Raw genomic sequence first — 27,782 nt, forward strand, 5'->3', positions numbered from 1 at the left:
CCACAATTACCTTGGTATCACACATATTTCTTGTTTAGAAAAACTTATCTTGTGTAGAATGAGTAAAAAATTTGAAGAACCTGAGTAATTAATTCATAATTACATTTAGTAAGAACCTGAATACATGACCTGGTTGTTCCCAAACTATGTTCCCAAACTATAGAATAATAATTTATCCTCATAACATCAAGGGAACGAGTTTCAACAAGTCGCAAACCAAAAGAGCGCGTCTACCAAACCAAAATTCTATTTACTTGTCAGAGCCCAAAGCCCACTCTCTGCACATAATCACGACGTTTTTTGCTGGGCATTCGAATGAGACCTGTAATCTGTAGTTCTGTGATTGCCCTGCAAAATCTGGCTCTGTGAAGTTAAAGTTAAGGAACTTTAAGCGAAACTCAATAGCCAAAACACAGTCCTTGATGCCCACAGAAAGTAACACACAGCAGAGAAAAATTCAAAGCCTACCAATATATGGCCAGAACACACATAATCTCTACAAATATGACACCTTTGGATGCAATATATATTATATTATCATTGCATATAAAGATAATCAGCATTGTGCAGAACAAAAATCAAAAGGATACTGCATGGATGCTTCACTCTTGTTTTCAGATTCCTCCCTTTCCTTTCTTTTCTTAAGTGGGGACTTTTTCAGTTTGCTTGTTCCTTTTCTGTTGTACTGAATGACAATGGTTTTGAAAGACTGGAACCAGTCATGAAGATTGATAAGATCGCCGTGCTCCTGAGCCAGGGTGTACCTAAAAAATATGAGGAACATGATCAACAAGTGCAGCTTGCAGCCTTTGTATCGAGACATTCATTTTATTATAAGGTTGTTAAGTCACATTGGTAACAGAATCGGATTTTGGAAAGGCAATGTCATACTATGTACAGGTAGGCTTTCAACCTATGAATATAATGTTCTTTAAGTACAGTTATCATGAAAGGAAACTTTGTATTTTCGAAAAAAAGAAGGAAAAAAGAGGGGGAGGGGGGGGGGGGGGGGGGTGGGTGTGGACCCAACTTGTTCAAAAAGAATTACCCAGGAGAGATAATAAGTTATAAGAAAATAAAATATATTGCAAGGTACAAACAGAAGAGTAGGGAAAGACTAAAGTTTTACAAAAATTGAGTAACAATACGAAGGCAGTAGACATTTTGATTTTTCATCTGATAATGTAGGACCGCTCAAGACCACAAAATTAGTTGGCTATAAGCATAATGCAATGAAAACTACCATCACTTTTCGGAAAGTACACAGCAAATTTACTTTGCAGCTTATAACCTGCATCAACAGTTGCTGCATCATAGGCTTCATAGCCATAAGCATACTCACATAATCGAGGTGTCAGGCATGGACGACAATGGTATGTTGCCACTTCTCCTGCAGCAACTGCATTGTAGGGTTTTATGAAACTCCAGAAGATCCACTTGAATAATTTTTCGTGAATCTCCAATTAACGCCTGAAATAAGTAAGAAATTAAGTACTGAAAGGAGGTTTTTTCCAGATCTAAGAATTTAATTTTATAAGCGTGCTAAAAATACAAACCTACCAATAGAAACATAATCTAATTTCACTATAACAAGTTAATTATGTAAGATGTACTAGAGAAGAGTAGCCATCAGAATGCTTACTGATTGAAGGTTTTCGACATTTCTATAGCAGACAATTTCATGAAAAGGTGTACACTCAATCGGCTTCATGAAATCCCTGTTAAGAAGGATTTTAAAAAAAAATGGAAACATATTAATCCCGTTCACGGTTGAAATACAAATATTAGAGAAGAAAAACTTGGTTTTCCTTAGATGTTCTGGTCTACCTCAAGTTCCAAAAGTCAGTTCACATACAGTATAGACAGAGCGTAGTAAAATCATGATGACTGAAGACATATAATGGATAAGAAACTCTGTAATGAGTCAACAGTACAAGCAATACCTTGCAAATAGAGTTGAATTAAACCCTTTCTTTTATAATTTTCTTCTAGAGCAGATAACCCTTTAATTACTAAATTTCAAAAAAGACGTGTAGTTACAATAAATACCTGACCATGCAATCCATTAGTATAGCAACTTTTTCATTCATTGATTGTGATTCACCCATCTTTAAGGCACTCCGAGATGTATGTCTTCTGCCACATGAACGATGCAAAATCATTACTAAAAACAGAAGTCCGACCAACTCTCAAACATATCTGTCATAGGTTTAGTAGAAATCCAAAAGAGGAGAGAGAGAGAGAGAGAGAGAGAGAGAGAGAGAGAGAGAGGAGGAGAGTGAGTGAGAGAGAGAGGTGAGATGATATGATACCTGGATATATCCGTCAAATCTGGTTTAAAACTTCCTTCGTCAAATTTTAATATTGACTGCAGCTCCTTTACCTTGTCATGAATCTATTTAATGCACATGAATGATGATCACTCAAGCAACCACATAAAACTTAGTATGAACATTTATCACAGTTTAAAGCATGTAAGAGCAACAACTAGATGAGAAGATGAGAGCAACAACTAGATGAGAAGATGAAATTAATAAGGTAACAAATCTATTCGAAAGGTTGACTGTTGACAGATTCTGTCACAGGACTTTTATTCCTTCAAAAACCTTCACAACAAGTAGATTTCTTTTGTCCCAAAGGCAAACTTATCAAGCTATTCTCTTAGGTTGTGAAACAAGAGGGACCCAGTTTCAAGATATCTTCTCTACCAATGTAAATATCATCATAACCTCGCAGGTAATTACAGAACTCTATCAAAAGCTCTTACGAAATAGAATCCCATGTCGTAAATTTCTTAGACCCATGTATTTAGAGAACTATGATAACGAAAGGACCCCTATGAAATTCTCTAACTGAAGTCATTTACCCATATGCTACAGCAGATCTAATACAAGACTAGCAATCATACTCAACTAACAGAAACTAGACTACAAAAATTAAAGGAAAAGAATACAATAAAACTCAAATCAGGAAAAAGAAAAACCCTGAGGCTACTTTTTAGCCTGCATAAAATTTGCAGTCGTACCTCAAGGACATCCACAGTAAGATTTTTCCAACTGTTGAGCAGCCGACAAAGCAATGGTGCCGGAAGATCCCTGATTATTTTAATTTAAAACAGCTTAGACATTAGAGTCCACTGTTAACGCAAAAAAGAAATCTAAACTAAACTATTAAAGTTGGTATTATGAAAATGAATGAAAATCATTTTAAATGACATCTAAAAAAAATGGAACAGCAAAAGTAACACTTATCTAAATTGACTGTAAAGTAGCTTGGTGCTACTGCAAAAATATAAAAACAAAATAAAAATTTCCGAAAGTACATTTTAGGTTTAAATGAAATAAAAAACTGAAACAACTAAACCCAGCATGGACTGTGAGAACCCTCTTTTAACCAGTAACAGCAAGATGATGAAAGTTGAGACTTCGATCCATCTGTGCTCTTAAAATTTCATTACTTACCTCACTCTGCGAAATAATTGGCAGATAAAGCGTTCCTTTCGGTAGCTCAAGTTCTGTTCAAGCATACAGTGATCATTTGACAGAGATTGAACAAAACCTTTTCCAATTCCAGTGTGATTATCAGAAGTCGATGAGTTGTAAGTATCCGGATCAAGTGCCTCACAAAATAAGTCTAACAATTGAGTTTTGTTACACTTTCCAGCTTCATATAAGCACTGCAACACAGATTTGTGTCAAGAAACATACAGACCAATTAGATGGTACGGAAACCAGAATGGTATGCCTTAAGAATTTAAAAAGAAGAGAGAAACAATCATTTTGGCTTCTTTCTAATATCAGGCATTAGCTGCAAAATTTGGCATAGCCCACATCCCTAATGACAAATCAAACTATGCTATTAAGCTTGCACGCTTAGAGAATGAATATACTTTGGAATGTTGAAACATGGATAATCAGTAGCATAATAAAAAGAAAAAGGAGTATGAAACTTTACCAGAACAACAGTGCTCCAGAGCTTCTGCAATCTCGTCAACTCTGCCAAACCATGAGCTATATTGACATCAGTTTGTTCAGCCATTTGGTCCCTGGTGATAATTTTCCAACAGAAGTCAGTACGTTATGATTTTGATATTAATTCTTTGCTCATTCATATAAATGATTATAAATAAGGATGTAGTATTGACCTTTTTGGATTACCTTGCTAATGATAAAAGCTCAGAAGCAAGCTTGACAGCTTTCTCACTCTGAACTCCCTACCATTAATTAGTTTAGTAAGAATGATCCACTTGTTCGGATTAGATGGGGGTAGAATAACCATCAAGGATCCATGACTAGGTAAAAATATAAATGAATATGTACCATCACAGTAATTGATGTAGAACATCCTGAACAGGATATCCACATAGACAAAAGATACTTTTCATGTATGCTACCTTACTGTCTTCTTTAACAAGCAACCATCCAAGCAGGAAGCTTAAAGGCTCCGTGGAAAAATGTTGAACACATGCTATCTGTAAAATACTATTGACATCAGCAGGGGCCTAGTCATGCTGACAGGAAAACATGAGATGGAATACAAAATTGTATAGAATACAGTGGTAATGATATCTGAAAACAACTTAACTACTAACCTTCAATGCTCTAACAAAAGATGTCAATGTACCATCATGATTTAAGAAGTAGTTCCGCAGAAAAACAGCCACCTTATGACCAATAGAAAAACCAGAACACTGCCTCACAAGAGCAGCCTCAACAACTGCGTCCATCCTCTCAGCTGGTGATCCCAACATGAAGTTGCAAGGGCACAACTTCTGTAGCACATTTGAAGAAAGTATATTTCTAGGGGCATCCAGAGTTGTTGCAACTCCCATTATTAAGATGACTGGGATCTTCACAACCCATTCACTATTAGAAACGCAAAAGTAAGATACAAGCCCAAGTAAGTGAAACAAGATCTAAAATTACAGCGTACAACAAACAAGTGCGGCTTGAAGTTAGAATACCTCAACATAAGAATGAAATCAGACAAGACAGCGCCACAACATCGTTCCATATCATCTATAATAACAACCACAGGGGAACCATAGTTTCCTTGCTGACTGTACCATGATGCCAGTATGGACATTTCTGCAGCCTGATCAAGGAAGCAAGAATGAGAGTGGGTAACCATATGGATGGAATAAGGAAATAAAAATACCTACATCAAAAGCACGCATGAGAAACTGTCTCAATAAACTCGTGAGACAACCAGAAATCCCATTTTTGGATGAAAAGTCGAAGGAGGAAAGGACAGCGACATGGCATCCATGGGATTTCAAGCAGAGGCCCAGCTCTTGAAATGTAGAAATATCATCAACAAACTCCATATTCTCTGCCAGAAACAATTCCAATTCATCAAGCAAAAAAGAACAAGTGACTACAATTAACCCAGCTCCAATTGGATAAAAGGAAAACGAACATACTGGTAAGAAGGAGCCCAGTGTGGAGCTGCGAAAAAGTAGCTTGGCTGAGAATAGGAAAAGGGGCAGGAGAAACGGCGGCAAGTGGTTTGATAGCTTTGAAGGAATGCCATACCCAGCTGCATATGTGATCGAAAACACGAGCGTTGATACTTCGCAGAACGTGGGTGATAGTGGATTCAATTCTGGACCAAACTAACTGAAAAGCTTCGGTTCTCAAGAAGCGTTCGTCGGGGGACACATCAATCCTCCTCCGGGCTTTGCCGGTTGAGATTACTTTATCAGATGCTTTGTGAAGAAGGAAACTATGCTGTTGGGAATTCAACCAAGACATTAATTAGCTGAATTTAGATGCAGAAACGGTGAGTGAAACACAAAAATGAAATGAACACGATGAAGAACCTGGAGGTGGTTTTGGGTGGTATCGGGGCTTGGCGGAGGTGATGAATCTTCCCAACTTGCAGACGAAGGCGCCATTGATGTTTTCTTCTCTTCAGTCTCTTCGCATCTACCCCCAATTTTTAGGGTTTCCTCTTTGGCGGGAAAAGGGAAACAAGTTGGGCCAAACCCACTCCCGTTCGGGCCTTTCTCGTTCTTTTTTTCATAAGGCAGCACAAGACCAATCCGTTGATATAACATGACGAGCAATGTGAGTCATTTTGTAATCAAATTTTAGTTAAAATAGTTAAAAAGCCATTTTGATTAGGTATTTTAGAAATATCTCTACACCAGTGCTCTTTATTTTAACTAAAATTTGATTTATATTATTGATTAAATAAATAAAAATTAATTTAAATGTGTTTTAATATTACATAAAAATAACTTAAAATGAATACTTTGAATTAACTTAAATTATAGAGTCATCTCACTAACTACATTTAGATTGTGTAATGGGTAGTCTATAATTGAGTTTTAGTGGTTACGAGTTTTAATCCGTCGGATCAATTCATTAAAGATCTTGTGGCTGTCGTGAAAGAGTCATGTTTTATCCCGTAAAATCTATCCCGCATGTGAACAACCCCTCCTTTGGCTACTTTTGACAGTCTTGTGGTTCGAACCTAGGTTGGGGAGCACAACTGACTAAACAATAATCATTATACTACATTGCAGTGGTTGATCCACTCACTCTTATGAAAGACATTTAGAGGGGGTAAATTGTCATTTTACTATATTCTTCAAGAAGTGATGGCCACATATTTAGCTTGTATCATACTTTCTCAAATTGAAATTTGTTTAGTTCTTTTGGTTTGAAGTTGGTATATGTTCAGTTCTTGTGGTTTCATTTTAATTTGAATGTTTCTTAAAGTCACAATTTTCTTTCTAGATGGTCATTCCGTCAATTTTTTCCGTTAAAATGCTGACGTGGAAAATTGACGAAATGGCTATTTAGAAGGAAAATCGTGACTTTAAGGACCATTCAGATTATAGCATATTTAGTAATGCTAGCAATTTTTGAGTTAAATTTTAGTCAAATTAGCTAAATTGTCATTTTAGCTAGTCACTTTATAAATACGGCTACATCAATGCTCTCTATTTTAGCTAGCATTACCTCAACATTTTCTTCAAATAAAGATTAAATAGTTTAAATATATTTATATATCACGTAAAATATCTTACAATGAATATATTAAATTATAGCTAGCCTCATATGAGTCATCTCGTTCTCTATATTTAGCTAGCGAGATAGCTAAAAGTCATAATAGCTAAATTTTGGCTAGTTTGCTGGAGCTCCGAAAATATAAAAAAAAGCTAAACACGCTCTCTACAATAATTAAAAGGTAAAATAGAGAGTCTACTAAAGTTGCTCTTAAAATAAAACCAGAATGATTAAAAAATATCAACTTCAAACCGCAAAAACTATACAATATTTAACCCTCCTTTCTCAGTTCTCAAACACGCATATCGACAAAACTTTTTTCCTAAATGCACTTGAGGTTCAGAACTCAGCATATGCCATAGCAATTAGCTTAATGAAGCTTGGTTGGTTGATAACTAAACTTACCCCAATAATAAGCAAAGTTAATATGCCTACCCCAATAAAGGGAGACCAAAGCTTTGGTCTTGGGGTTCTTCCACACAGACAGACTGCCCCTTTTTCAACACACAACAGAAACGCAGAGGCAGTGAGTCACAGACACAGATAGAGAGAGAGAGATGACTCTGGCTGATCTTATTGGACTTCCCTTGTCTTTCTGTATCGTTGGTAATGTTTGAGAAGGTTCTGGGTGGTGTTACGGAGGAGTTACAGGTAGTGTGGATATAGAGTGTGAGTGAGGAATTAATATTAGTGGCTGCAGTGGGTGTGGGAGTGGTGGAGATGAATAGTACTGGAGGTGGGGGTGGGGTTGGGGTTGGGGGTAACAGTACTGGGAATCTGATGGGAATGGGGATGGGGATGAGGTCACCTTTTACAGTGTCTCAGTGGCAAGAGCTGGAGCATCAGGCCCTGATCTTCAAGTATATGATGGCAGGCATGCCTGTGCCTCCTGATCTCGTGCTTCCTATTCAGAAGAGTTTTGACTCCATCTCTCAGAGATTCTTCCATCCCTCCAGTACGCTTACCTAACTCTCAATTTCTTGATTTTACTTTTCTGATTAAATAGTCTTTTAATTGATTTTCAAGCTGTAGGCTTGATTGATTTGAACAGTCCTGTCCTTGTTATCTGTATTTGTGTAAGACTGTAAGACTGTAAGCTTTCCAGTTCTTCAGATAAGACGTCTTTAGCTTTTGGCTTTTTAAGTTTTATAGATTCTGTTTAGGGGATTTAGAAATCATGTTTCAGGGACAATGAATGAATAGATAATACATTTCCATTATACTTAATGAATGCATTCTACTAATTTTTCTTCTCTTTTTTTGCTGGAACAAGCAAGAACCAGATATATATATTTACTAGTCAATACCGAATCAATAGATATAGAATCACCCTATGAACTCTGAAATTAATTGAACTTTTGTTAGGATTTGTGGAATATGCCCTAATGGATTAATTCAATTTAATTTCAGCTGCAGTGCTTTACTAATGTTTTCTGATACTATGTTTTCCAGTTCCTGCTGTAACCAGTACTTTTCTGAAATCGTGAATGATGTCTTTAATGAAATGAATAATTCTTCCTAAGCTTTTATTTTAAGAGTTGTTACATTTGCAAGTTTCTTTTGTGGATAGTTCAATATTCCCATCATATACGTTGCCGTTATCTATACTTGGATCATACCACTGTCAATACACTGGTTTTGTTCTGAATTCTGTAGAGGAAGGTTTACTTACAGTTCGGTTGTGGATAAATTCTGCAGTGGGTTATTGTTCCTTCTATGGGAAGAAGGTGGACCCGGAGCCAGGACGCTGCAGGAGGACTGATGGCAAGAAATGGAGGTGCTCAAAGGATGCATACCCCGACTCCAAGTACTGTGAGCGCCATATGCACCGTGGCCGCAACCGTTCAAGAAAGCCTGTGGAATCACAAACAATGACACAGTCATCGTCAACTGTGACATCCTTGATTGTCTCCGGAACCAGCAGTGGAACTGTGAGCTTCCAGACCCTTCCATTGAATTCCTTTGGGAATACGCAAGGCGCCAGTTCCGGAACCAATCAGTCTCATTATCAAATAGACTCCATTCCCTTTGGAATCCCAAACAAAGATTATAGGTATTTTTTTTTAGTGCAAACAATGCTTATAGGTAATGCAATTCATTCAATCTATTTTGCATTTTTGCTTCACTTGGTTGTGCAACAGATGAAAGCCAATAACAGAAACAAAAATTTTGTATCTGTGAACAATTAAACATAAGTTTTGCAACTTGCTAGTCTAACTATAAGTTTACTCAGTTTAGATTTGGTTAGTTGGAAACACCAAGTATTGTCGAGTTTTATGACTATGAAATGAAAATAGGGTACTAACTTTCTTGACGTGGTTGTACATATCTCTTCTGTTAGAACATTTTTGTAGTGTTTAAATATGTACATTTAAGACTGATTTCCACCCAATACTAGTATGAGCCCACGTAAGACTGATATAAACCCAATATCCAGATGGCAGAAGTCCCATTCGCCACATGATTTCAATGATATTGTCCCATGTAACTCTAAGATCATATGCCAATAATAACAGCTATGACTATACTTCGGATTATTTTAGTGCTTTCCTTTGATCCTTTCTGCTGTTAATGCTATCCAATTACTTGTCTCTCAATTTCTGTAATTAGTACAACAGTGGATCTGGACTCACAGCAGTGCATGCTGATGTGGTTCTAGGTTTAGGAAAAGAGATCAGAGACTGAGAGCAATGTTAAGGTAGTGAATTATGTTTTGCATTACATTTGGATGCAAAAGTTTAGTACTGTAGCTGAAGGTACAAAAAAATCTGTTGAATTATTTGAGATTCTATTGGGGCAAATTTGGAAGTAGACATAAATAGTTACACACAATGATATGTTAAAACTTTTTTGACTCATTTTGTTTAAAGCATTCACTGTCATCATCATGAGAGAAGGTGAGAACAGTTTCTAATAGCGATGATTCACACCTTTCTGCTCTCCAGGTATCTTCCAGGACTTAAACCTGATATGGGTGAGCATAGTTTTCTCTCTGATACTTCAGGAAGCAACAGGGGTCTCCACATGGACTCTCCATTGGACGGTACATGGCCTGTGATGCCATCCAGAGTTACCTCATTTCCTACATCAACATCGGGTGATGGCTCTGTATTGCAGAATGATTATCGACAGAATTCATTTTTCAATAATGATTTCCCCTCGGGGGAACCTTTGAAACATGAAGGTCAGCCTCTCCGACCTTTCTTTGATGAGTGGCCTAAAGGCCGAGATGCCTGGTCTGGTCTTGAGGATGAGAGATCCAACCAAACCTCATTCTCCACAACCCAGCTCTCAATATCAATTCCAATGACTTCTTCCGACTTCTCTGCAACAAGTTCTCAATCTCCACATGGTGAGTCAAGAATGCAGGGAATGTTTAATAAAAGCCCATTTCCATTTCTGATTAGTGTGGTTAAATCATTTACAGATAATTGACAGAAGCACGGGAAGGCTAGCAGAAGTTGTAGCATGTGGTACGAGAGACATCGAAGAAAAGCTTGGCATGTGTTCGTCCATCTCAAACTTTGTGGTTTGTGGATTTTCTGGGCAACTCTTTTATTAAAAGTACGTTTGCAATTCGATAAATCAGAGACCGTGACAAGTATTCAAGATAATGAGATATCATGGTCATGTTATATGATGGAGAAAATTTCCTGTACTTGACGGCTTTGATTTATCAATTATTGGAATAAGATTGTAGTTTTACGAACTCATATCCTCTTACAATTATTCCTTCGACTTGAGGGAAGATGAACCACTATGTATTGTGTCATTTGTGTGTCTCATCGTCTCTCCTCCGTTTTTTACGTTAATTAGATCTTCAAAATTAATACATCAACCTTGTCAACATGGGCGTTGTCCGTGAGACGCCGATACAATGACACAATGACTTAGTCACTTACCATGCGTCTAAGTCTAAGCGCAACCTTTACGCAACCTTCTCGGCAGCCTAGACAAGTTGAAGCTACACGATTGCGTCAACTCATCATTCCATCTCTGGCGGTAGGAAGAAGAAAAACAGAAGGTGAAACTTTGGTGAGCTAGTGGCGCTAAGCTCTAGGCGAGCTCTGTCAACGCCAAACTTTGGTCAGTTCACCATTACATCTCAGTGCTTCTCAAGTTCTCATAGCTAGTTTCTTTATTCAGTCAACGCCAAAAAAACATAAAAAAGAGGGAGCGAGGGGATCAAATAGAGTGAAGACCCAAAAAACAAAAAAACAAAAAACAGCAACGCCAGTCGATCACAACACTGCAGCGCCAGTCGATGACGATTGACGACAGCACCAGTCGATCGCGGCAGGGATCAGCACGTGCTCATTGTATCTTCTACTCTTCCTGTTGATCAGATCGCCAAGAGCATCACTCGGGCTTCTTTTTTGTTCGCTCCCACTTGCTAGACTTTGAGGTATTCATCTCCATGTGTGTCTTCACGTTCTCTGGCTTCAGCTTCTGCAATTCCTTGTCCAACACTTTGGAACAACTCAAGGACTCCACCACTCACAAACCCAGTAACCAAAGAGGTACATCTCTGCCTTCCCATTTCGACACTAATTTCTTGCTGGGTTCATCCACGGTTTGTTTTTCTATTGAAATACTAATTGGATATTCTATTTATGGTTTTCTTAGGGTGCTGGATATTGTGATTCAATCAAGTGTTGACAATGCTTCCTCCATTAACATTACACAAGCACCCCATGTGTGCCCAAGTGAGTTTTCAGTCCCCTTTTACTTCATTCATCTTCTATTTAGTAATTTTTGAACTCTATACTGTTAGTGATCCGTTCTGATTCTGAATTTGATAATCTACATAACTGCCATAAAAATGATAAAATATAACTGGACTAAACTTATACCGATCCAGTTGTAGACTTTGAAACAGTTCTTTTTGTGTTTAAACTGGGGAAATCTAGTGTTGGGTATATTTCCAATTTGAATCCTGAGGCTCCATCCTCACATTCTCTGCTATATTTCCCTTCCTCTCTAATTATCAGATTCTCTGTTTCTTTCCAGTCAATCGAAACCGAAAGTATGAATCTTTATTCACCTAAAACACAGTACTTGGCTATGAGAAATCCTGAAAAAGGTTGTATTTTGATGGGTTTAGGCTCTCTGGTATCCAATCTGTAGTTACTAGTTAGAGCTCAATCATGTTGGTCTTTTATGGGTTTACTTTATATGTTCATATAAGCTAATGTCAAATTTGACTTCTTCAATGAGATGGAGTGGACAACACTGTAAAAGTTATGGTCTTTGGTAGTGTTTAGTATTTTTTTTCTAGCATTGCTTGTTTGGATTTGTAGTAATATCCATGCTTTTGTTAGTCTTCGTTTCCCAGTTACCCTTGAATCTGATTTTTTGATGTTCAGTTTTTGCACTACATGCATTTGTTTATGAATTGTTCCTGCCACATAAGTGATGAACCGATTTTGAGGGATTCGGTTTTGTGGTGCATATGCGATTTGGTTATAATCATTTCCATACTTGTTCCTATTAACTTGGATCAAATTTTCCATCAGGTTAAGTGGGTCTTTAGCAGTAGGAGATTTATGTTTGTTTATGGGGCTCATTCTATATGCAGGAATGGTGATTATGCTGTTAAGAATACGATGGTGGTAATGAATCTTCTATTTGGTCATAGGCTAATCTTCTCTTTCAGAATTTTTATTTTTCTGGTTGCTGTATATATTTCCAGTCGAGTTTGAACTAAAGTTTTATTATAAATAAACAGGTCATATGAATTATAGCAGAACCTAGTAATACAGAGTTCTAGGATGGAGAAAAGCGGTGGTAATAGAGCAAACCAGATGTTTTGGAGCATTGTTAGTTTCTTAAGGAGATGTCTTTTTCTTGTGATTTCTGCTTGTCCTATACCTCATCACATTGTCTTCATCATGGACGGAAATAGAAGGTACGCTAAAAAACAGAAGTTGATGGATGGGACTGGACATAGGGTTGGTTTTGTAGCTCTCATGTCCATGCTCAAGTACTGTTATGAGTTGGGTGTGAGATATGTAACAATATATGCTTTTAGTATCGATAACTTCAAAAGGCAACCTGAAGAAGTTCAATCCTTGATGGACCTGATGCATGAGAAAATTGAAGGGTTAATTAAAGAAGAGAGCATAGTTAATCGATATGGAGTTAAGGTGCACTTTATTGGGAACCTAAAGCTCTTGAGTGAACCTGTCAGGCTGGCTGCAGTGAGGGCTATGGTGGCAACTGCAAATAACTCCAGAGGAGTGCTATCAATATGTGTTGCCTACACTTCTACTGATGAGATTGTGCATGCTGTTCAAGAGTCATGTGAAGAAAAATGGAATGAAATTAGTATATTGAATGCTAGTGGAGCTGGGTATGATCTAGATAAATTTGGAGAGAATGAGAATGAGGAAAGGGAAAGCGTTGTAAAGTTGACAGATATTGAAAGGCATATGTATATGGCAGTTGCTCATGACCCTGATATTTTAATTCGTACTTCTGGAGAGACCCGCTTGAGTAACTTTCTTCTGTGGCAGAGTGCATACTGTTGTTTGTACTCTCCCTCTGTGCTATGGCCTGAGATTGGGTTTCGGCATTTTGTTTGGGCAATCTTGAACTTTCAGTGTAACCGCTTATATCTGGAAAGAAAAAAGAAACAGTCATAACTGTTGAATGATCTCTGCTATTTCCGGACTACCATTCAGTGGAACAAATACAGACTAAATGCAAGCTGGTACAGTTTTTTAGTGCTCTCGCCTGTAGTTCTTACCGGAGATTGTAAAATGACATCTGCTGTATCGTAGAATATTTTGCTGAACACAGTAGAATAGATTTTTGGTCTGTGCTATATTGTTTTGCACTAATGGGAAGGGAACCAGAGAAATTCTTTGGTGCCACCTGTGAAAACTTGGTGAATAAAAGACCTCCTGAGGCACAGCAAACTCTGCCCAAAGAGATTGAAGACACCATCGGTCAGAGCCACCTATTTGAGATAAGAATCAACAAATATGGTGAATGAACAGTGAAACACATCCCCTCTCAGATTAACAAATTTCAAAGTCAGCAACAGAACAACACCCAATCACAGCAACACCAGAGAAAACCTCTGAAAGAAAAAGTGGAATGGATACAAGTGCAAGAGCACTATTCACCTCAGAACCAAAGAAGAAATCGGAAAGGTAAAAGCATTTACTGGAGTAATTCACATTTAGATGATCTTCTGCTGCTGCTTCTGGTTCTTGCTTGTTGAGGACGATGTTAGTTCGTTGACTTGCTTCTTTCATTCGATTTAATGTGACAGGCAAGTCAACGAACCAACATCATCCTCAACAAGCAAGAACCAGAAGCAGCAGCAGAAGATCATCTAAATGTGAATTACTCCAGTAAATGCTTTTACCTTTCCAATTTCTTCGTTGGTTCTGAGGTGAATAGTGCTCTTGCACTTGTATCCATTCCTCTTTTTCTTTCAGAGGTTTTCTCTGGTGTTGCTGTGATTGGATGGTGTTCTGTTGCTGACTTTGGGGTTATGACTGCATTTTTGGCTAACAGCAGATAACACACACATGAGAGCATTTTGTATAATCAAAACTGGAATTAACTTTTTGATCATGCTCCAGACCATGCTCTCTGCTTTCTGCTGCTATGACTAGAACAATTGGAGCACTTAATATTTTGAACTGAACGGCTCCAGTTTTAGTGTAATATATGTGTATTGCTACTTACTGTTATCTATCTTCTGATCTTCAATTTATCTCTGATCCTTCAAGTTTGTTAACAAACATAAACTCCGCGGCAAAGCGCGGGCACCTATTTTAGTACATGAAGCAATGAGAGTTCCTCCAACAACAAAGATCCCTATCACTGAATTCAAGATTTGGTGGAAGGTCAATTCTTAAAGAGTGTTGGAACAGGTTCATTCTTAAGGGCATGTTACAAAGCAAATATGTTTGTACTGAAAAGTGCAAATATTTGGACTCTCCTCAATCAAAAAAAATAAAAAAATTTGGACTCTCAAAAATGCATCGAGTGCAGAAGAATTTCTGGGTCTTTTACCTTGTCTTACTTGTAGCTAACTTGCGTAACAAAGAAGAAATTGGCCGTTTAGAAAAGAAGAAAAATAAATAATTAAATAAACAGTTCTAGTGTTATTTTTATGTATGTGAAATAGAGAGATCAGAGACCTGCTGGTTGCTATGAGCGAGAAACGAAAGAGTAAAAGAGTAAAAGTGTAGAGTAAACGGTGCGAGATCTGCACAAGGAAGAAGAGAGAAAGAGAGGGAGATGGGTTGGGGTTGGGGAATATGGGAGGGAGTGGTAGCGCTGGGATCTCTGGGGCTGCTGGGTTGGACCGGTCTGTGGTTCTTGAACCGGAGGCTGTACAAAGAGTACGAAGAGAAGAGGGTCTTAGTCCAGATCATTTTCAGCGTCGTCTTCGCCTTCTCTTGTAATCTGCTGCAGCTCGTCCTCTTCGAGATCATCCCCCTTCTCTCCCAGAGGTACACTCTTTTCCTTCATCATTCCTAGTATTCCGGGTAATGGAATCTCCCTCGAATTTTGTTTGTTTGTAGGGCCCGATGGCTCAACTGGAAGCTCGATTTGTTTTGCCTCATACTCTTACTGGTTTTCCTGCTGCCTTACTACCACTGTTTTCTCATGCTTCGCAACAATGGTACCCTCTTCTCTCTCTCTGGCCCTTTTGAATATGTAACTATGTGATTCTCAGAATGCTCGTGTTTTCATCTCAGGACTCCGGAAAGAGCGCGCCGCTTTTGGATCCGCCCTGTTCCTCCTGGCTTTCCTCTACGCTTTCTGGCGCATGGGAATTCACTTCCCTATGCCTTCCCCTGACAAAGGCTTCTTCACAATGCCTCAACTCGTCAGTCGCATTGGTGTCATTGGCGTTACCGTCATGGCCGTCTTGTCTGGCTTTGGAGCTGTCAATCTCCCCTACAGTTACTTATCTCTCTTCATCAGAGAGATTGACGATTCCGAGATCAAGTCCTTGGAAAGACAGCTCATGCAATCCATCGAGAGTTGTATTACTAAGAAAAAGAAGATCATTCTTTCTCAGATGGAGATGGAAAGGATTCAAGGATCCCAAGAGGTTACTTACCCTTCACTGTCATATACTTCCTTTCTTTCTTCAACTATCAACCATTTACATTAATCTGAAACCATAATAATCTTATTGTCTATGTTCAACCTGAAACCATTACACATATGCGCAATGTACACATAATTATACAAAAATCAAGAGTTCCGGTACTTGCGTCCCTGGTTCAATTTTGTACTAGTTATGCTATTACTTCCTAGTCACTGGCATTGTCTATAAACCCAAGCCCCAGTTTTGCCTCATTAAATTTATATGTTGCAGAAATTAAAGTCTAGATCTTTCTTCAAAAGAATTGTTGGCACTGTTGTGCGATCTGTGCAAGAGGATCAGAAGGAGCAAGGTTGGTAGAGTTAATCTTTTACCCATGGTTTCTAACTTTTATACTTTTATAGGTAGGTTATTTGCATGCACCTAAAACCATTAAATACTTTTTAGTTTTATCTCACTGATATGCTCTAAGAATTGCAATGTTATCTCATGATGTGCTCTCTCTCTCTCTCTCTCTCTATGAAGATATACAAAGACATGGAAGCAGAAGTGCAATCATTAGAAGAGCTTTCGAAGCAGCTATTCCTGGAAATATACGAACTTCGTCAAGCAAAGGTTTACTTCTATCTGATTTCACACCGACCCCATTGCGGAATTGCTTCTTAGGTGTAAATTTTTCACAGGTTATTTAAAAACAAGTCTACATGCTATTCCTTCTCAAAGAAAAAAGAAAAAGTCTACATGCTATTCAAGAGCATACTGAATGATAAAATAAATGTTAGATGTAATGCTTTCCCATGTTAAATCTTCAAGTGCATGCAATATAGAAGTTAAGATTTTTTCTGGATGACCAAATAGTGCTGAAGTATAACTGATTGGAAGTTATGAAAAGAGTCATTATATAAGCCACTGATGACACAATTTTTGTTTTCCAAAGTTATACCTGATTGAAGGCATATAAACATAATTGTTCTTACTGACAGGAGGCTGCGGCTTATTCTCGTACCTGGAGAGGTCATATGCAGAATCTACTTGGCTATGCATGTTCAATCTACTGTGTTTATAAAATGATTAAGGTAGTAACATACTTTTCTCTTACGGGGTTGTATGCAATAATGATACTTCCAATTTTCTGTTCCTTAATGCTAATGGAGAATCTAATATTTACACATGTCCAAGCTTTTCTTTGGATCAAGCAACACTTGGACACTTATGTTGTCCAAAACACATCTAAACCTTTTGTAGATTTTAATGGCCTATCCTTATTGTAATACCATTTTGCTAAAAGGTAGATTCTTCAGTAATTGTAGAAGCTTAAGATCTATCATATGTCATGAAATGTTATTGGGGAGGCTTATATTGTGAAAAATGAGATCCATTTATACATGTGATATGGGAGTTGATGTGTGGAAATGTGGAATACAATTTATAATTTGTGTTATTTACTTCTGGCGTTTATCTTTGACTTTTGCGCAAACATCTTCTCTCAACTCCCTAATATTGGATTTAAGTTTTGAAGAAGTGCCTGATTCATTTTATTGTTCTTTGCAGTCTCTGCAAAGTGTTGTTTTCAAGGAGGTATTCTTTGCTTTCATCTTTTGCTTAATACATTTGTTTACTTTCTTATATTTGTGTTCTAATTTCAGCACTATTACTTTCCACGATTGAATTGCGTATGTAATGATAAGATTCTTCACAGGCTGGCTCTGTCGATCCTGTAACGATGACGATTAGCATATTTCTGCAGTTTTTTGACATTGGCATCAATGCAGCGTTATTGTCACAGGTTAGGTAGCTTAACAGTTACACCTGCATTCGTATTTAAGTTTTCTAGGCATGGTTTTCTTTTTCCCTTGAGAGAAAAGTTTGAGTTCAATATATCTTGTTAAATTTGGACAGCAACCTTGATTTCATTACTGTTTTTGATGAGGTAAAACATTTTAGACTTTTACTCTACTGATGAGCATAAATTGCAGTTCTGTCTTTTAGTATTTGCTATGTTGTGTGACCTGTAATGACTAGTACCTGCGATTGGGTAGAGTCAAGAGTACATCCAAATGATAGTCTTCCAAACAATTATAACCCTAGCTTAGGGTCTAGTTTTAATATGTGCTAGTTTTCACATGTCATTTATACCGCTACAGAGTGTACATATTCAGTTGTATCTTATGATTAATTGTTCTGATGCTTGATGGATTAAACTACTGAGCACATTGTGACCCTTCTTTTGTTCTCTTTTTTGACAGTATATATCACTCTTGTTCATTGGAATGTTGATTGTCATATCAGTACGGGGATTCTTGACAAATTTGATGAAGGTAACTCTTCTTATGTTCCTTCTTTCATTAGTTTACTTATTTGCATTGGTAAACAATAATCACTGTTTGACCTTTTTCCGACATACTTTCATAATGTGGTGCAGTGTGCACTGCTGTGAACTCTGAAAAAAAAAATGCTTTGCTTTTTTGTATATCTCATTGGGTTGCAACTTGCTAGAAATTTTGGCGTAGACATTGGATGAAAGTGAGGAGTAGAAAGACTTGAAGAGATTAGCCATTTGCTATTATCTCCAGGATGGTTGAGTAGTTGAGTTTGTGCATGCTAGTAATTAATTGGACAGTCCTAGTGACATCACATGACAAGATACAACAAAAATTATAATTTTGAAGAGGAAGTCAAGCAATCTCGATACAATTGAAGTTACATTATGGAAACAAGCTATTCTTTTATTTATATATTTTTATTTGAATGTCCTCAAGCTATTTCTTATTTCTGCATGGTTAAAGATAATCTAATCGAAGCATGAGGAGAGAGCACTTCATTATTCTCTATCCTCTGATATTCTCTGGCCTAACTCTCTGTCTTTGTTGTGCACAGTTCTTTTTTGCAGTTTCCAGAGTTGGAAGTGGATCTTCTAGCAATGTCGTACTGTTTCTGTCAGAAATTATGGGAATGTACTTTGTGTCTTCTATTCTTTTGATCAGAAAAAGCTTGGCAACTGAGTACAGGTATGCTAATTATTAATTCTTTTGACTTCTGTTTTTCACAATTTCTTTCCTAGAGTTCATTGTGTGCAGTCCATCGTTTAGGTACCTGCAAGCTATTGAATGAGTTTCAATTGGATTGTGTTGCCTGAGCTATTTACTGTGGCAGGATGATCATAACAGATGTTTTGGGTGGAGATATTCAGTTTGACTTCTATCACCGTTGGTTTGATGCTATATTTGTGGCCAGTGCTTTCCTTTCTCTGCTGTTGCTTTCTGCACATTATACATCTCGGCAAGCTGACAAACACCCAATCGATTAATGTGATTTAATGCCAAGTATGTAACAACTCTACCTTTTCAATTTTGAACATAATATTGTTGTATAGCAGAATTAGGAGCATTTGATTGATAAAACATAAGAAATGTAATGTAGAAAAAAAAAAAAAAAAAAAACCTAGAAATCGTGGTTAGTTTACAGTGGCTATAATTAATTTGCAATGTAAGTACCTCATTCCTTTAGGTACAGGCATTAGCAGTGGTGAACTTCCACGGCGGTTGGTTGCGCTCGTTACCGGAAGACTTCTACAGTGGTATAGAAACACACAGGACAATGCAGCCTTGCTGGCTAACAAAACCTGAATTGCTTTTATTATGCATAAATGTTGGAGGTCGAAGACTGGGAGAAATGTGGTGTTAAATCTGCAAACCATAAAATGTGGCTCATCAAGACTCAAGTGTGCGTACAGGAATTAGTAGGTGTATGTGTATCTAACCAGATATTCCTAAACTTGTAATTTTGACAAAGAAAGAAACCAAAGTACAAGGGAAAAGAGTTTGCTTGCCATGATTCTAAGCCATTCCATCTCTCAACTCGGAACTCTTCATTGTGAGACTTCCTTTTTCTCTTTATATATCAGTAAGTCTATGAATTGCCATAACCAATGTCGTGGTAAATGGTAATAATGAGATAATATTTACCATGATCTGAACGGCACTTTTGTTTCACAGTCAACAACACACGTGGTGTCAATCTATTTGTCTTACGGAAAAGATAATACGAGAGATTCTTATGGCAGGCCTACAAAGTGACGGTATGACCGGCTAATAGGAACACATATATACAAAGAATATCATGGATATAAGTCATATAACATATTCCTAAAAACAATTAAGTTCAGTTTATCCTCTTAAACTTTAATGTTAAAATCAGTTTAATCATTGATTATTATTTTTAAATCACATTGGTCTTTTTACTCTCAAACGACATCATATAAGTCTAAAATTTGAATTTTAGTTCAAAATGGTTGAGTTTGGTCCTTAAAAAATGATGTATTTTTATCATTAGAATGTTTATTTGCTCTTTTTATAAGTTAAAAAGCTCAAACGTGGATTCCTATATTAGCTCCAAGTCAATAAATTATGTTATTTTTAGAGCCGTATTAAAATTTTGGACTTAATTGATGATGTTTGAGAGTACAAGGACCAACATGATTAAAACAAAAAGTCATGGACTGAATCTAATCTTATTGAAAAATAGAGTAATTATTTTTTATACCCAGAACACCATGTGACACTGCCAGGTCGTGTTCCTAACCAATCATATAACTCAATTTCTTATGGGGACCAACAAAGGGGGGTTGAAAAAAAATAGAGGTAAATAAATAGACCAATAAAAAATAAGATAAAAACACTTAGACCAATAGTATTAGAGGGGACCAAATACCATGTGGTATTCCAGGTACAGTTTATAATTTCCCTGAAAAAGAAAGTGTAACTTTGATATAGACATACAATTTCTTGTACTTAAACTGATCTATCCTACCGCCACGTGATATGTACATCCATACATAAGAATTCTCATACAAAAAGAACTCCGACACCCTGAACTCAATTGATTGAGGCAGTAGATACAAGCCACCCACGAATAAGTTAACGGTCTCATGATCTACTGTATTTAGATTGCCAAGCATATGGAAATAAAAAATTTGGACACATAAGTCTATATATTGGCATGGTATTAGATAGAGTATTTTATTTCATGCAATATTATTCACTAGCTAGTTGCTTAAGCATGTTCTCTAATAAAACAACGATAGTGTTAAAGAAAACAATATGGGCCTCATTTAGTTTGCAAAAATGAAAGTAATTTCTTTTGCGAATAGAAAGAAAAGAAAAATGAGATTTTCTAATAACTTTTAATTTTGATATTTGGTGACATAAGAAAAATTTAATCGGAAAGTTGTTAATATTAATCAAAGCAAGGCACCTAGCTAAGCTTATGTGCTCTACCAGTTATCGAAAGATAGATTGTGAGTAACAAAGGATCGGAAGGAGGGAAAGTTATTCCTTAGGATTTTGGAAAGAACCACGTTTCCCTTTTACCCTTCCGTCAAACAATTATTTCATTTCCTTTCACATCCCAAATGCATGAAATGAACACTTCATGCTTTCTTTCCATGAACCAAAAGAAGGAAGTACTGTTCACATGAAACATTCCCCCGTTTGGCCTTCAAAATTTACATTTTAATATTTGCTACTACCACCGAGTTCTACACCGACGAGCATCCTACCTGGGATGTGGGCTCACATCCCGGGTTTTGCAACAACCGTCGCGTTCTCCTACTCATTGGGGACTAAAACTTGTTCTAACGGTCGATTATAGGTGACGTCTTTAAGCACTGTCTAATTTCAGGGCTAATTAAATCGGGTTTATAAACCGTTTTATATGACTTTAGATGTTTACACTTTTGTTTTAGGAGAAAAGACTAGAATAATGTAAATTAAATGATTGTTTAGCTAATATAGAATAAAAAAAAAAGATAAAAAAGAAAGCAAGTATTTTCGTTTCTTTTTTGGTGTGAAAGAAAAGAAGAAAAGAAGAAAAATCAGAGATCCTGTATTGCGTGTAGTATATAGCACATGATGTTCATGTGGTCCTCGCCTGAAAGCTACATTTGCTGGGAAAGATAGGGCTTATATATTCAAGTCGATTGAATTTGTGGGATATAGAGAAGCGAGGGATTCCTGCAATTGGACCCCGACGGAGTTTGATTAGATAACTGGGTGGCAGTCGATGAGCTTTGCCGTATGAAACCAGAGGCACGTTTCCCTCTTCTCCCTTTTCCTTTTCCTTTTGTACGATCCAATTCCTCGCTCAATTTTATTTCCTATCGGCTATCGTCTTAATTTTTCATCGCTAGGGTTTTTCTGTCTTACAAGAATTAGCATCTATTTTGCCTTGTGGGTTTGGTTGCTTCACTTTTGACTTTAGATAGAAATAGAGTTTGATGTTAGTTCAGGGCATAATTAGCTACTGGAACTTGAAATTAGTCTATGTTTGATGTCTCCTATAACATCACACTTGAGTTAATCGCATGCAAGAGCCTGTTATATGACCACGATGCCATTTACATTTCAATTTGCCTTGTTTGGTTCACCTCTTCTCCTTTCTCACCCAATACCGCTTTATCAAACTATTTATTTTCAGAATATCCTAATGAAACTTCTGGATTAGGTTGTTTTTGTTAACTATGTGGAAGAATGTTAGGGTTGTTTCTGTGAATGGTAGGAGTTGGCATCTGTCTGGAGAGTAGCCGTGAATCGTATTTGTAAATTACCAATTTGACAACGTTTTACAATTAACATTTCTTTTCTCCCCACTAGTTCCAATGTTTTTGGTGGACTTCACAAATGTATGCATTTTCATGAAGTCACTGGTTTCATTCCTATTCAATATAGTTGTGGTTTATATATTTTTATGACAACAGTTGAAAACATAGAACTAAAGCTTTCTGGAGTTCTGGATAGATGATAAATGATAGGATTTGAAGACAGTGATATAGTTTCTCTTAGCATATTAAGTAAATTGATTCGTTAGAACCTTGACTGGCAGTAGAAGGGTTGCCTCTTCTGGTAATTCAGGTTCGTGCAGTTTAGCGTTTAGGTCAATGTTTTTTAGTCTTTGTATGTACAGCTTTTCTTGTGGTTAGTTAGAATAAGTTATTCTCCATTGTTATTAATATATCGTACATATCAGGTGCCATCTGTACCTGTTAAAAAAGCATATTCTTCATATGAGAGGTGACTCTGGGGTATACACCTTGTGCTGTTCTTCACTGTGCTTGTTTGCATCTTAGTAGAGCTCTTATGGGGTCAAAGCCTGCTGAAGTATTTGATGAAACCTGTCATGTTAGTGGTGCAAATCATTATTCTGTCAATGTGAGTGATAATTCGTCTTCTTTTAAGAGCAGGGCATGTGAAAGTTTACAGCATACCACCAGTGAGACAAGTAATCTACTTAGTGTCAATTCGAGTTATGATTCTTTGTCTGAAAATGCTGAAAGCAGAGCACCCCTAAGGTTTTCTAATACTTCTGATGATTTAGAAGGTGTTGAGAAACTTCCTAATATATACAACAATTCTAAAGTTGTTGAAGTTCATGAAGATAACATATCATGTGTAAGTAAAGGGAATGATACAAATGCAGCATTCAGTAATCATAACAGGAATGCAGAGAGGAAGAATATTTCTTGTAGTTTAGCTTTAGTTGGTAGTGTAGGCCCTGAAGAATTTGGAAAGCCACCTAATTCAGTTTTCTCAGATATGCCGCCTTCAAAAGATGCAGGCACTGGAAGTGGCATATCTAAGGTTTTAAATGATTCTCCCATCCTCGAATTGCTAACCGTATTTCCTTTAATGCACTTTTACTGATGTAGGAGGTGATCGTTTCGCTTGCAGGAGAGGCTACCAGCTACTAGCCAGAAATTTGGATCTTATAAAGGTTTGGAGGTCTCTACAAAAATGTGTCCAAAGTTTGAATCAGAGACCAGTGATGATGGCCAAGACCCAAAACAGGAAGCTTTGAAATGTTCAGGTCATGGTGAACAGGATATTAAATCTAGCGAGATGGTTGAAACAGCTGCTATGCAGCCTTTGCAATCAGTCAATGGTGATGACAGTGACGAATCAGACATTGTGGAGCATGATGTAAGTTTTTTTTTTGTTCCTGACAGAATCCACATGTATCTTCTGTATGAAACCTTTGTTTTTGTGTCTTATTGGACGCAATTCAACCCCCTCACTTCTTTTTCCGGTTCTCAAACTTGGAAATCATAAAATACCTTAACATATGACAGACACACAATTACCACTTTTAGGACTTAATTACTCAAATGAAAACCTACTTTACTCTAACGAGGACCTTATATACCTTAACACGACAATTTCCTAGTTACACATGATTCCTCAATTAGAAATGTTAACGTACCATTGCTTTACCCTCTTGAACTACCTCTATCGTTTCAGCTAGAAACCCAAAGTGCACATCCATACTTTAATGTTAATAGCACTATTTTGAGAAATCTACTATGTAGCTTTTGTTAGTGTATGGAAGCATCCGTCTTAGTGTTTGTTAGCATATAGCATCCCTCTCAGTACTTATTACCTAAAAACTAAATTGTTTTCTCTTTCTTTATCCTAAACAGGTAAAGGTATGTGATATTTGTGGGGACGCCGGTCGTGAAGAACAGCTTGCCACGTGTAGTAGGTGTAGCGATGGTGCAGAACACATGTAAGAGTCTTTTTCGCATTTCTCTGTTATTAGGTTTTATTGGTGATATTTTATGTTGATGTTGTTCCTGTGCTCAAGATTTGTAACATTGTTATTCCTTAAATCAGCTATTGCATGCGAAAAAAGCTTTGGAGAGTTCCTAAAGGTGATTGGTTTTGTGAGGAATGCAAGTTTGCTGAGCAAACTGAAAACCAAAAGCAAGGTAAAACAGATTGAATTTAATTAGCTTTCATGACGTGGATGCCAACTTGCTGTTGTTTGTGAAATATAATGTGTTTTTCTGCATTGGAATTCTGAATGTACAGATATATATGGAAACAGAACGAAGAAAGCCATCTTGAGCACACAGCTCTCTAATAAGAGACGTGCAGACAATACAGATGCGGCTCCTTCTTCGAAGAGGCAGACTCTTGAAACTCGGGTGGGATCACCAAAGCCATCCAGCCCTAAGAGAACAGTTGCATTATCACGTGAGTCTTCATTCAAGAGTATGGATAAGGATAAGTTGAAGTCTGATAAGTCTGCTTATCAGACTTCTACCACCACTAATGATGTATCAGAAACTGTACGCTCTCCAACAACCGGTCCTCGGCTTCAAACAGCCAAGGGTGAGTAGCTTTTGGTTCATGGTGTATGTTCTAGTTTCCATCCATTTGAATGTATAGTAGTTGCTTGTTTGTCCTTTTAATTTATTATTTTTCTTTTGAAGTTCAATACTAAAGAGCATTTTGTCACATAATATGTCCTGCTTGTAGGTGCATTATTAAAGTCAAATTCTTTCAACATGTATTCCAAACCAAAGGTTAAGCCTGTAGACAACATTGTTCCTCAGAAGCAGAAGGGGTCTAAAGAGCACATTTCTGTTGATATGAAGGAGAGGACAGCCAGAATGATGGGCAAATCTGTGTCATTTAGATCTCCTGACTCGGGGCGGTCTAGTGTGCCCGATTCAAAAGTTAAAATGCTGCCGTCAAAATTTAACCCTCTTCAAGATCTAAAGGGAGTGAAACAAGTAAAAGAGAGGAGCACAGTTGAAAGAAAAAATTTGTCTAAACTAGAACGTCCTCTAGTTGGTTTGACCACATCCAGTGCTACTGTTTCAACACCTAAGGTCGACCAAGCATCCCATTTGCTTTCATCTGTGAGCAGCCTTCGAGAGCATAAGGCTTTACCATCTGATGGAAAATTAAGTACTTCATCAAAAGCAATAAGTGGTCTAACTCTTAAAGGTGTTGAAGCTCAAAGTTCTCCAGGTAACTACTTGCCTAGGTGGTGGAAATAAGTTAGTGCAACAGTGCTTATCTTTTATCCCTAAATCCTATTCTTTTTGTTGGCTATTTCTCTATATATGTACCTTAAAATCAAATGGTGTTAAATACTTAAACTTCTCGTCTATGTGTTTGCTATTGCAGGTGGATCTTCTCCTACTAGTGGAATGTGTAGTGCTGCTTCTGAACAAAAGTCAAACCAAATTATCTCTAACAATGAACCTTCTGATGCTGAAGGGAAATCAGAAGATGTTCTTCGATCATGGGAAATGACAAATCAAACTGATAAAACAAGGGAGGGTTCTGTTTGCAGTAGGCCGATTGTTGCTGCCAGTCCAAAAGGTCTTTTCTGTTCAATTTGTAAGGAGATTGGTCATACTGCTGATTCATGCAAAAGCGGAATTTCACAGGATATTGGTACTGATGTTTCTCCTCCAACAAGCTACAGAGAGGAGGTGCCGAGAAGTAGTAGGTTGAAAGATGCAATTCAAGCTGCTTTGCTTCGAAAGCCTGAAATATACAGAAAGAAAACAGTACTAGAACAATGTGATGAGTTGTCCGTTTCCAACATGGAATCAAGTAATGAAGTAGCTCCTCCAGAGTGTGTATCAAACATGTTGAATAATTACATGTGTACTGAAGGATCGCATGATGGACAAGCGATTCCTGGGATTTCTACCTCTACTTCTGATTTTTACAAGAATACATTACACCCCGCTAATTCTGTGGTTCCTTCCAGGGTGGTAGACTCTGGTTCTGTTGTTCCTTTTCTTGGGAAGTCTACAATGAGAAATTTGCAGAGACATGCTTCAATGGGGATGTCGTTTCTTACGAAGACAACAGCCATTCCAGAATATGAACACATCTGGCAGTAGGATTCTCTTGTTGTTTAGTTATTAATTTTGTCTGCTTCATACTCTGCGTCTATCCTTGTCTTTTTGTGATATTTGCCTTTTCTTTTGTATATCTCGTCTTGACATTGTCTTACAATACAGTCTTCACTTATTTTTGTACAGGGGGAGCTTTGAACTGCAAAGAGGTGGAAATATTCTGGATATATGTGGTGGTATTCAAGCTCATTTATCGACTTGTGCATCACCAAAAGTACTTGAAGTAGTGAACAAATTTCCGCACAAAGTTCCTTTGAAGGAAGTACCTCGTTTAAGTGTATGGCCAACGCAATTTCATCAAAGTGGTGTTAAAGAAGATAATATAGCACTCTATTTCTTTGCCAAAGATCTTGAGAGGTAAAGGATACACATGATTCTGTGTTTTTCAAACCATTATAATTACCCTTGCATTATATATTTCTCTTTATTGGTTATTATGTAGGGTCCCTTTTATGTAATTTCTCAAATTTTTTCTTGCAATGCAGTTACGAAAGGAACTACAAGATCCTTATAGATGCAATGATCAAGAATGATTTAGCCCTCAAAGGAAAGTTTGGTGGCGTTGAACTTCTGATACTCCCATCAAATCAGCTTCCTGAGAAATCACAACGTAAGGAATTGTGAACTTGTATTGTGCTATGTATATTGTGAGCCATTATATATATACATACATACATATATATATACATACATATATATATATATAGGATTTTTCTCAGCTGCGGACGTCCGCACCAATGGTTTTGGTGCGGACCATTGGTGCGGATTTTCATTTTTGCACCACTTTTCGATCGAATTTCTTCATCTCCACCGTCTAGTATCTAGATAATATTGTGTAGATCATCTCTGCAAAATTTCAGCCAATTTGGTAATCGTTAAGACCCTCAAACTCGAAAAACAAATGGACGGACTGAATTCTGTCAAACATGAACCGTTCATGTTTATAACAGAAAGACGCAATTTTGAGGGTCTT

The 27,782-nt window shown here is 37.3% G+C and overlaps 5 protein-coding genes across 6 annotated transcripts in view; 4 read left to right on the forward strand and 1 right to left on the reverse strand.

Moving 5' to 3' along the window:
* Window positions 1-257: 257 nt before the first annotated feature.
* On the reverse strand, window positions 258-5,896 carry LOC101291979 (origin recognition complex subunit 3-like). The gene is made up of 16 exons (XM_004309019.1): window positions 5,822-5,896; window positions 5,423-5,729; window positions 5,162-5,331; window positions 4,964-5,094; window positions 4,592-4,865; window positions 4,394-4,471; window positions 4,158-4,213; window positions 3,955-4,045; window positions 3,462-3,676; window positions 3,026-3,095; window positions 2,313-2,395; window positions 2,050-2,136; window positions 1,643-1,718; window positions 1,343-1,470; window positions 591-764; window positions 258-363 (listed from the first exon to the last, which is right to left on the reverse strand). Exons 1-16 carry the CDS (start codon window positions 5,894-5,896, stop codon window positions 258-260), a joined length of 2,121 nt encoding a protein of 706 aa, XP_004309067.1.
* A 1,831-nt stretch (window positions 5,897-7,727) lies between these two features.
* LOC101313648 (growth-regulating factor 5-like) lies at window positions 7,728-10,492 on the forward strand. The gene is made up of 4 exons (XM_004307789.1): window positions 7,728-7,971; window positions 8,715-9,069; window positions 9,962-10,368; window positions 10,444-10,492. The coding sequence occupies exons 1-4, from the start codon at window positions 7,737-7,739 to the stop codon at window positions 10,449-10,451; spliced, it is 1,005 nt and encodes a 334-aa protein (XP_004307837.1). The 5' UTR covers window positions 7,728-7,736; the 3' UTR covers window positions 10,452-10,492.
* Window positions 10,493-11,028: 536 nt separating this feature from the next.
* On the forward strand, window positions 11,029-13,961 carry LOC101313933 (dehydrodolichyl diphosphate synthase 6-like). 2 transcript variants are annotated; one of them, XM_004307791.1, is made up of 4 exons: window positions 11,029-11,536; window positions 11,643-11,722; window positions 12,595-12,628; window positions 12,745-13,961. In XM_004307791.1, exon 4 carries the CDS (start codon window positions 12,788-12,790, stop codon window positions 13,658-13,660), a length of 873 nt encoding a protein of 290 aa, XP_004307839.1. In that variant the 5' UTR covers window positions 11,029-11,536; window positions 11,643-11,722; window positions 12,595-12,628; window positions 12,745-12,787; the 3' UTR covers window positions 13,661-13,961. The 2 variants fall into 2 exon arrangements, with proteins under 2 accessions (XP_004307839.1, XP_004307838.1); XM_004307790.1 differs by lacking the exon at window positions 12,595-12,628.
* A 1,166-nt stretch (window positions 13,962-15,127) lies between these two features.
* Window positions 15,128-19,938, forward strand: LOC101314415 (GPCR-type G protein 1-like). The gene is made up of 12 exons (XM_004307792.1): window positions 15,128-15,490; window positions 15,563-15,663; window positions 15,740-16,098; window positions 16,369-16,447; window positions 16,631-16,710; window positions 17,079-17,171; window positions 17,647-17,673; window positions 17,795-17,881; window positions 18,342-18,413; window positions 18,973-19,103; window positions 19,249-19,418; window positions 19,603-19,938. Exons 1-11 carry the CDS (start codon window positions 15,276-15,278, stop codon window positions 19,400-19,402), a joined length of 1,398 nt encoding a protein of 465 aa, XP_004307840.1. The 5' UTR covers window positions 15,128-15,275; the 3' UTR covers window positions 19,403-19,418; window positions 19,603-19,938.
* Window positions 19,939-23,211: 3,273 nt separating this feature from the next.
* LOC101314703 overlaps window positions 23,212-27,782 on the forward strand; it is a 6,773-nt gene continuing 2,202 nt past the window's right edge. The window contains exons 1-9 of the mRNA XM_004307793.1: window positions 23,212-23,729; window positions 23,820-24,068; window positions 24,566-24,651; window positions 24,759-24,853; window positions 24,957-25,259; window positions 25,407-25,904; window positions 26,064-26,790; window positions 26,936-27,166; window positions 27,295-27,419. Coding sequence (XP_004307841.1) covers window positions 23,229-23,729; window positions 23,820-24,068; window positions 24,566-24,651; window positions 24,759-24,853; window positions 24,957-25,259; window positions 25,407-25,904; window positions 26,064-26,790; window positions 26,936-27,166; window positions 27,295-27,419 — 2,815 coding nt within the window. The 5' untranslated portion in view covers window positions 23,212-23,228. The remainder of the gene's footprint in view (window positions 23,730-23,819; window positions 24,069-24,565; window positions 24,652-24,758; window positions 24,854-24,956; window positions 25,260-25,406; window positions 25,905-26,063; window positions 26,791-26,935; window positions 27,167-27,294; window positions 27,420-27,782) is intronic.

Source organism: Fragaria vesca, linkage group LG7 (assembly GCF_000184155.1).
Source record: "Fragaria vesca subsp. vesca linkage group LG7, FraVesHawaii_1.0, whole genome shotgun sequence".
Taxonomy (NCBI): Eukaryota; Viridiplantae; Streptophyta; class Magnoliopsida; order Rosales; family Rosaceae; genus Fragaria; species Fragaria vesca.